Consider the following 10,498-nt stretch of genomic DNA (forward strand, 5'->3'; position numbering starts at 1 on the left):
GCATATAGTTTTAAAATGCAAATGATAAAAAGAAAACAGAAGTTCTTTATTTGTAAAACACGTATCATGCAATTTCCATAAAACATCATATATTTTACCTTATTTTTAAACCTTTATAAAAACTGCAAATATCTCATACTAATACACACAACTTACCCTTGCCTCTGCACAATACTGTCTCCTCAGCAAGTCCTCTCTGCAATAAATTAATATAAATAAAATACCTAATAAAGTTCTGAAATTCTCATACTTAATTCTCTGGATGAAACTTGTACACTACTCAAACAACAAAACTGGATAACAGTGCACATAGGTATTTGACACTCACCAAGAACAGATAAGGCGGATGCATTGCAACTCACCATAAAACTGGATAACAGTGCACATAGGTATTTGACATTCACCAAGAACAGATAAGGCGGATGCATTGCAACTCACCATAAAACTGGATAACAGTGCACATAGGTATTTGACACTCACCAAGAACAGATAAGGCGGATGCATTGCAACTCACCATAAAACTGGATAAGACTGCACCTTCATCACTGATACCCAGAAAGTGAGGACAGAATGAGTGCGTGAAAACTTGCTGAATGACAACTTTCCAATGTCACATATCACCATGTTACACTTTGTTCAACAAAAACGTCACTGACCATGGCCACCTTGCCAAAAAACACAGGGTTTTCTATAGGATTTTCAAACTTGCAGTCCTGGACTCCTTCCCTGATATAGTATTTGGAAAAAAGTTGCAGTCCCAGTTCTAAAATTAAGAGTCCCAATAATGACACACTTTTCCCTTGTATTAATTCAGAACATGTTTGTATTGTTGTCACCAGTATGTCATTAGACTCATAATGCTGACTGACTGTAAAGCATTTAGTACTATAGTAAAAGAATGAAACAATAAGGCAAGTGAGAACAGTGATAATTGTGATTGTGATGTAACAGCTAGAAGGAATAAAGGAAGAGACTACAGTTTCTTTTCTATATTAATTTATTTAATTAGCTTAATTCCATTTCAGATCAATCAGTTTGCCAAGACACTAGATGACGAAATAAATGACCATATTCCATTCACTTTTTAAAATTTCTACTGTAATGATCACAGAAAGCGTACTACATTCAGTTTTTCTTAAACCTTAACAAACTTCACAACAGGTTTAATATCAAAATCCTTAAGTTCTGGACCTTCTCCCATTACCCTCATCAATTTTGTTACAGTATTCTGTTTAAAATGCCCATGGTGCTTTGTCTTGATATGATTATGGGATGAGAAACCTCTCTCACAAGTCACTGAGTTAATAGCTGAAACCAGTACCACTTCCTGGAATAACTGTTGCGTTTTATTTGTTACGGGTTGCCTACAAACTTTTAACAAATTCTCAATGTAACTTGCCAACTTTTTGCGAGTTCCATCCATGAGTTTGTTATTTGGCAAAGAGACTGTGTCAGCAAGATGTTTAACTTGCTGAAATGTTTTATTAGCAAGTTGTTCATTCAGCCGAATGTCAAAGATGATACAGTGGTTAGAAATGTCCAAAAGTTCACTGATACATGTACTATAACTGAAAAACCATGGAGTATGCATCCTATTAGTTCCTAATAAATAATAAACCAATCATTTTCCAGTTGTTAGATTTCTGAACTTGTTTAATATTTTACTGTCACCACTATGAAAATTTTGAATTTATTTGGAACTACAGATCAGTCTCCCATGATGTAACATAACACTGTTTTTCGTTCCCTCACAAATAACAATCATATCTGATGCTATGAAAATTTCTCTTTTACCATAGTTTTCGATGAAAGAATCAAGTACCTAAATCTGTACACTAATCTTTACATTATTTCAGCCGAGTTACTTTTACTTTTGTAATATGGTATTTTCAAAATAATGTGTTTTTATCAGCAAATTTCAAGAGAAGTGATACTGAGAATTGCAAGACGACCAAAAAATTTCATCATCCATTTTATTTAGGGCCTACTATATAACCGTGACATGGGCAGAGTTCCATCGTCTCTCAAAACTAACGGATGCCAACAACTATATATCATAAGAAGTAGCCATAACAAGATTTTCAATATTGTTACCATGGTGACTATAATATAGGTCTGATCAGCACCATATTTATTTAGAACCAATTAAAATTCATCAGAAGTCTTTTAGTGAAGAATGCAAGAACCAACAGTATTATTAAAGGTAATAAGTTTATCAATATCTATTACCACAAAGTCACCTTTATAAAATCGTGCCTCAACTATCAAATCTGGAGAAGTAGTGATAACAGCATATAAAAGATGGATACCAATGACATCAAATTGGATATCTGATTAGCATTATTTACATTTATGAAGTCCGCTACGGCTGTCCAAGGGGCAACATTTTCATTTAGAACCAACCACAGACTTGAATTTAACTTCATTTCACCACTTGCATTTTTCCCTGAGTAGAAAAGTAAAACACCTTGCTAAATCCTATTTCTTCTTGCATTTTTCTTGCAAGTTACTGTTAATTTTCTGTACTGCAATCAAGGAACTTGGAAACGAGAATGATGCATTTGAATGGTCATACTGAGCTATATCTGTGTGTCATGAGTGAGTGTGGCAGAGACCAATGATTTCCAACAATCTGATTATATATATATATATATATATATATATATATATAAAGTTAGAGATAAAGAGAGGAAACATTTCACAACAAAGGGAAGAAAATTTGATTTCTGATAGCACCAAACAGTTACAATTTTCAAGATTTTCATCAGATAAAATCAACACTGAAGGAGAAAATAATGAATAAGAAATGAATTTAGGAACTGATGGATTATTACTGACAGAACTCATATCAACACAAGGATGTTTATATTTAACAGGTCCAACAACGAATTTAAACCCAAATGCATAGGAATTTGAGTTTTTTTGGCCAACATTTTTCATCATTCTCAATTTTATGGAATTTTGTACTGTATGGATTAATGGATTATTTATGACTAGAAGAACAATAATTGAAAGTAAATCACTTTTTAACATTCTCAGATTGACTGACCATAGTTTTAATTTTAGATGCCCCTCGCCTTAGCCCGTTTAGTTCTAGTGTTATAGCGAAAAGTATTCATCAAGACATCAGTAGCTAGGCCTAGTTTTGATATCAGTTACGTTGGCAAACAAACTCTTGCCCATTCACAAGCATGTGTTTTGATAGCTGACTGACCATCAACCCTTTCACAAGTAAGGTAGCAACTATCAATTTCCACATGCTATCTTTTGATGATAAAAACATACAAACTTGAATTTCAAAACTTTAACAATAGTGTGTAAATAGCAATTTGTGTTTTAAGATCAGAATCGGCGATCTGGATATATATTAACTGCCTCTTGTACACTATTTTGCCAACAAATTAGTTTGAAACTGTAAGTGAACCAGTAGGTCTGATGGGAAATAATGGCAGACATTGCTAAATCTATGATCTACCAGTTTATTAGATTGTCTGTTTTCGTAAATCATCGGGCAAATATATTCAGAAAAAACATACAATTCATTGAAAGCAAAGCCTGGGAATGATTTTATTAAAGATTTAACTTTAAAATGCAAATTATGTAGGTCAAAAACGTATGGGTTAATACTATGTTGTGGAATTTTCAAGACGCATTGTAAGGTCTAAGTTGTTTTTGAATTAACAGGTATTTGCGAAAATACGGAAACAAGCAGCAAAGCAGACACTATTTAACCATTGCCTATAATTACTACAAGTACATAGACAAATAAATAAACCATCAATTTGTAATCCTGTCCATGGACTGTTGTAATAAAGCGATATTAAAGTGAGTGATTGCATTAAGAAAACCTCACCATCTAAAAATAGATGCACTCATGCCTGTGTTGATTCTGTAGGAAAGAAGGGATTAGTTCATATACTGACTATAAAGGAGACATGTCCGCAATTTTATGCATTTTAGTGTGTTTTGTATGAATAGTTACGGTAACGTTTAATCTGCAATGAAGAAATGAGGACGAACAATATGATCTGAAGACACATGTGCATTGACCCTCATGTACATGTACAGGTGGTTGTTCAAACACGTTTAGAAATCTTTGAAAGTGCCATTTTTGTTAACTTTTAGAAAGTATAAATAAATAAAAGAATTTTAAAAAACTTATTAAGGATAGTTGATTAAGCATTTTTACTAACTTGAAATCACAGTAATAGAATCTGGACACTCAGTTAAAATTTGTTACAAAGTAGTTTCTGTTATTCTCTTCTAGAGTCATATGGTCAAAATAACTCAGACAACTGTCTACTTGAAAATAAAGTATTGCTTAAATCCAAAGTTAAATGCAAATATGAATACTGGGAAAAAGAGGGCTTAATTTAAATAAGAGATATAAGTGTATATATATATATATATATATATATCTTGCGTTTCTTGCATCACATCTACTTCTTCCTGTTGAGCTCTCACTTTTCCCTGTTCTGTCCAAAAAGAAAAGTCATTTCTTCCTAAAATTCAAGTATAGCTTGACCCCTGAAGGGGACTGCAACTTTCGATAGCGGGACTCCTATTTTTACCAAAATGGGAGTCCTGGACTCCTGGTTTTAAAAATCCTAGCAAGACCTCTGATTCTGTATTCATTCTTTAATTATGCATGTTGCCTAAACTTTATACCATTATACTGATAATTTTATTGAGAATAACCAAATTTCATCTGAAGAAATACAAAGCAAATAATAACCAATTTCTTTCAAGAATCCCCTCTGTAGAATTAAGGCAATCAGATACTGTCAAAGATAATGATGGATACAAGATACAAACTGCCCAAGACATTCCCCCTATGCAGCAAACTGTATGCTTATGGGGACTACATATGTTTGGTTCAGGCGATATTGATTTAAAGAATGCAAAACTGAGATACAAATGCACTGCAATGCACTGAATCATATACTGCCCCCACATTGGTCAACTAAAAATGAGGTTATCAGAAGACAATTTTTTTTTATGAAGTCCATCTGTCACAATAGGACAGACACTGTCGTTGAGTCTCATGGATACAGGCAGTGATAAAGCGATAACCTTCTAAGATAAACCATCTAACCAGCTAACAGTATGCTTTTAGGGACTACCTAGCTGTTTGGCTCAAAGCTGAAGAATGCAAGCCTGTTTTCCATCACTACCACTGGGCATGACCAGGATTTCACCACTTGATATGCAAGAACAAATTCACTGGATCATATACTGACCCCTCATTTGTCGACCAAACTTGAAGTTATCAGAAGATGTAGTACAGTAAAATGTCTTTGACAACCACTGTTATGAGAAAACAACATCTTGAGGTCAGGTTCCAAAATAACATATTTACTGATTTATATAATGTTATAACCTGTGATGACAGATTACCTGTCTTGAGAGACCATAATTTTTGTGCAGAAGGGGTGGTCTTTCAAGACTGATTCAGCTGTACATTATTTCTTGTCAACCAATGAGTATTGTATTTCCATTCAACTTGCTGAACTTGCATATAAATCAACTGTGGTTATGTCCATTGGACACAGTGGAAAATGTTTAAAGGTGGCATAGATTGTCAAACTTGATGTAAGCATAAAAGGTTGAATATCTGATCCACACATTGGTGCTAAATTTATTACAGCATGCAGTCCCACAATGTAAGTCACCTTCCCATATATTTGTATTTTTGGGATCACCGTCTTACTGCCTAAATAATGGCACTGTGTAGCGAGGTCAACTAACATGGGAACCAAAAGTCAAATTTTTAGGAATATCTCACATACATGGCAGCCAATATCAATGCTTTTCTACAAATTCATATTGCTTTAGAAAGACTTTAGCTATTCTGTCATCTTTATCATAATAAATTCAAATTCTCCCACAAGAAATGGATGTGTTTTCAAGTTCCGCTGGCCTACATTTCAGTTGTCTGGAATGTGATGGAAGCTGGGAATGCCGAAATTGTACTAAGCTGAAGTATTTTTCTTTCGGGAAATGATTAAACTAATACTAAAGAAAGCATTTAGATAGCTTAGTTTCTTTTTAAATACTTATCATCCTTTTAACCGATTTTGGCATTCATGGTTTCCATTACATTCCAGCCTACTGCAATGCAGGTTAATGGAACTTGAAAACAGGTCCATTTGCTTGTGTTAGAATTTAAATTTATTGGAAAAAATGCATCAGAGAAAGTAAATTCCTTGGAACATGTTACACAGCACCATTATTGAGACAGCAAAACCTTTACCCCCAAGACATAAATATCAGGGCCAATGTCTTACATTGTACAAATACGCAAAGTGTAGCTTGAAATATCAATGTCAATTATTAAATAAACTGCAAGAGAAGGGAAAGAAGTGTCATCCTTTGTATTATCACGTATGGTAGATATATTGTTTATAAGTAAACTGTAAACAACCATATGAGCCCTTGTGTGCTACAGAAATCAAAGATGAAGTGTCCCTGCAAGCACAGATGCTCGACGCAAGCTTAATGTTACAAAAAAGCAATAACCTGAAGGGGATAAAAAATCATACAAAGTGACAAAATTTCCTCAGATTCCCCTGATGACCCATTCTGACATAGGACCCTGTCTATCATATCATAAAAGATAAGGCACACAGCCATAATCTATGTTTTTTTTTACTCTAGTCCTATAATGTAAGACATAGCACGTTTTTGCTTTAGAGCTATGTCTTACTCCCCAAATAATGACCTTGTATAGTGTAATCCAATGTCGGTTGATATCAGAATGGGTAGTTAAACTTTCAGGAATATCTCACACACTTGGCAGCCTATATTGACCCTCTTCCACTAATTTATGTGTAATTAATATACTTACTGTGCTGTCTTTATCCTGGCAGAATGAAAATATGACACTAGGAAATGGATGCATTTTTATGTTCCATTGACATACATTTGAATTTGTTGCATTGCGACAGTAGTCGAGGTATGCCAAAGTATGTTTAAGAAGGTTCATGTGGGGGATATGTTTCTTGAATGAAACAAAACATTGCTTACAGTTCCAATAGGCATAATATATTTTTTATTCGTTTCATTAAAGAATAATATTTCAACTTATTCCTATTTTGGCTTTCCCAGCTTTCATCGCTTTCCACCCAAATGAAAAGTAGGCCAACAAAACTTGAAAACAGGTCCATTTCTTTTTGTGAGAATTTGAATTTATTTGAGAAAAGACATCAGGGTAAGTCTGACAAAAAAAATTATAACTTTACTTTGTAGAAAAGCGTCATTATTGGCTGCCAGTTGTGTGTGATATTCCTGAACATTTTACCTTCGTTACAGTTAGTCGACATCAAAACATGCTACATAGCGCCTTAGTTAGGCTGCAAGACCCATCACCCACCCACCCCTAACAAAAATATCTGATAATGTGTCTTACATTGTAGGACTAACACTAGTCCTAAAATGTAAGACATAGCACATGTTTTTGTTTTAGTGATATGTTTTACTATCAAAATAATGGCCTTGTAAAGCATGTTCCGATGTCGTTGACATTGGAATGAGCAATCAAAGTTTCAGGAACATCTCACACACTTGGCAGCCTATATTGACACTCTTCTACTAATGTATGTGTAATTAATATACTTGCTGTGCTGTCTTTATCCTGGAGGAATGAAAATATGATACTAGCAAATGGACATATTTTCACGTTCTGTTGACATGAAACCGCTCCGGTGGTCTAGTGGTTAGAGCATCCACCTCGGATGCTGGAGGTCGTGGGTTCGATCCCTGGCCAAGTCATACCAACGACTTACAAAATAGCAGCTGCCTTGCCTGGAGCTCAGCATTAAGAGGTTAGTGTAAGGACTGGTCAGCCTGGTGTCAGGATAATGTGACTGGGTAGGGCATCATGCCACATATCTTCGGCATGATGCCCCAGTGCTAGACAACACTATGAACTGCCACACTGCAGACATCGTAGCGATAAGACTGAAACATTGTTAAAGCTACATTAAAAATCCAGATCACATTGTTGACATACATTTGAATTTGTTGCAATGTGATGGTAGTCGAGGTATGCTGAAGTAAGTTCAAGTAGGTACATGTTGGGGATATGTTTCTTGAATGAAATGAACCATTGCTTACAGTTCCAATAGGCATAATATATTTGTATTCATTTCATTAAAGAATAATATTTGAACTTAATCAGATTTCGGCATTCTCGGCTTTCATCACTTTCCAGCCAACTGAAATGTAGGGCAAACAAAACTTGAAAACAGGTCCATTTCTTTTGTGAGAATTTGAATTTATTAGAGAAAAGACATCAGAGTAAGTAAAGTCTGACTAAAACATAATGACTTTGCATTGCAGAAAAGAGTCGTTATTTTAGTTGTCAGTTGTGTGAAATATTCCTGAAAATTTGACTTTCGTAACGATGTCAGTCGACATCAAAACACTCTACACAGCGCCGGTAGCTAGGCTGTAAGACCTTGACGCACACAACATAAATATCAGCGTCAAGGTCTTACATGTAGGACTGGGACTAACACCTGTACTTGCAAGGATCCAGCTTCAAGTCACGGCAACAGTTCTGACGCAGACAACATTTTAACACTTGGCAAATAGATGTCAATTTCCTTCCCCAATTTAGATGGCTTGACAGCGTACTGTATATTGATTGTTTGTGCTATTTTGACAGATTTTCCAAAACTGGCAAGCTCATTAATTAATATAAAAAGCTATATTACTCATATCTGTCTCTTGCATATTTGACGCCATATACTGCTATACCAGAAATGAACACGGATTTTTTCCAGTGATTTCTTAAGGTTTTGAATATCTTCAACACAAAAGCCATATCTCCTGAAAGTCACGTTTTCCAGGAGGCGGCCATTACGGTTCTATTCGAAAGGTACAAAACCGAGAACATCCGCAGTTCGGACATAAAAATACTATAAACAAATAAATATACGAAATTCAATTCCGGACAAATTTATAAGCTACACATTTAAATAAAATTATTTCTTGTATCTTTTCTCAGTCTGATTAGAATCAAGGACGTGTTCTGTGTACTTTTTGATTCACTAATTAAATAGGCACATCCGTACTAATGAAAGTTAAAACACAAAGATTATTCAGAGTATATCCTGAATTTGAACTTGTATCGATGCCTGTCAGTTCTTAGGATAAGCACTGGGTAGATCTTCATTTTAATCAGATTGTATTTTCTGTAGTATCGTTCATATGACTTTTGAGATCTGCGTCATACGAGGTCTGGTTAAAACCTTCAGTGATCCATGTTACCGATAGAAGGCACTTCTGTCAATCTTTGGGGAAACGAACATTTTTCCTCTATCTCAATACTCATACATAGTATTCGAACACCCTCCCGTTTGCTTGTACTCCTTACCGATTTGAAAAACTAAAAGTATCAAGGTATTCTGTTTGTTCTTTTTAAATGTATAAAACTTAATCATTTCGTATAGTAATTTATACTTTCTAGCCTGATTGTCGCCATGGGGTTGCTATAACTGGAGGGGCAGGTAAAAACGGGAGGGCGTGTGACTACTATACTAGAGCGAGTACCACTGTTTTTAGTTTGAGTTTAGAAGTACACTTGATAAAACGATAGCTGAAATATACTACAATAAGGTTTATTATAAAATAGAGCTATAGCTTTTATTTTCAATTCATTCCGAATCATATTCTTTGTATTATCCAAATAGGTCGCCGCGAAACTAGATACTGATGTAAATCGACTGGACAGACTCACGTTGTAATCCTGTCTGTCTGTCTGTCCGTGTGTGTGTGCATATTTATTAAGTTTCTTCAGTTTAAAATCATCAGTGGCTTCAGATGTTTATATTTTTAGAAATAGAGGAGGAGGAGGTTAGGAAATTAAGTAATGAGTCACAGTTGTAAAAATGACTGGGATTTATAGAAGACATAAATAGACCAATCAATCATGTGACAGTACACAAAACAGTAGCTGAAATTGAAGAGTACAGCAAGAAACTGAACAGAGCAATATCAAATGTTATATAAAGAAAAAACCGGCATTGGCTTGACTGAAAAATAATTGGAAATATGGGTTAGAAAATCTCCAAAAAGTATAAGATTTTTGTGAATGCGAGAATTATAATAATCTTCAAACAATTTTCAGATGTTGCACTTGACATTGTGACGTCACTGACCAGCACAATTATGTAGATTGATGACTTGGACATTTTTACGTAATGGACTGTAATATGACTACATAACATTTTATGGAATTAGATACGTCACCGAATTTTGTCATTAAGTCTTGTCTCTATCCGTGTTAAGTTGTAGTTGGATAACGTTTAAACTTGCAGATTTCAACAAAATAACAAACCGAAATGAATATGTTGGCAACCAACAACTCGTATATCTCCGTGTAATTAAGTTGTACATGGAAATTAGATTATAGAATACTGATCCAGATTTGAATGTCGAAGTTGGCCATTTTAAATATCTCCCATTTGTTTTTGTTTAAGTCTAGTCTCTTTAC

The 10,498-nt window shown here is 34.7% G+C and overlaps 1 protein-coding gene across 1 annotated transcript in view; it reads right to left on the reverse strand.

Annotated features, from left to right (window-relative positions):
- Positions 1–8,873, reverse strand: part of LOC149797713 (acylglycerol kinase, mitochondrial-like) — a 56,838-nt gene extending 47,965 nt beyond the window's left edge. Inside the window, exons 1-2 of the mRNA XM_089962649.1 lie at positions 8,718–8,873; positions 157–196 (exon numbers count right to left, since the gene is read on the reverse strand). Of these exons, the coding sequence (XP_089818775.1) occupies positions 157–196; positions 8,718–8,827 (150 nt within the window). The 5' untranslated portion in view covers positions 8,828–8,873. The remainder of the gene's footprint in view (positions 1–156; positions 197–8,717) is intronic.
- Between the last annotated feature and the right edge of the window lie 1,625 nt (positions 8,874–10,498).

This window comes from Sinohyriopsis cumingii, chromosome 6 (genome assembly GCF_028554795.1).
Source record: "Sinohyriopsis cumingii isolate HCF-2022 chromosome 6, ASM2855479v2, whole genome shotgun sequence".
In the NCBI taxonomy this organism is placed as follows: domain Eukaryota; kingdom Metazoa; phylum Mollusca; class Bivalvia; order Unionida; family Unionidae; genus Sinohyriopsis; species Sinohyriopsis cumingii.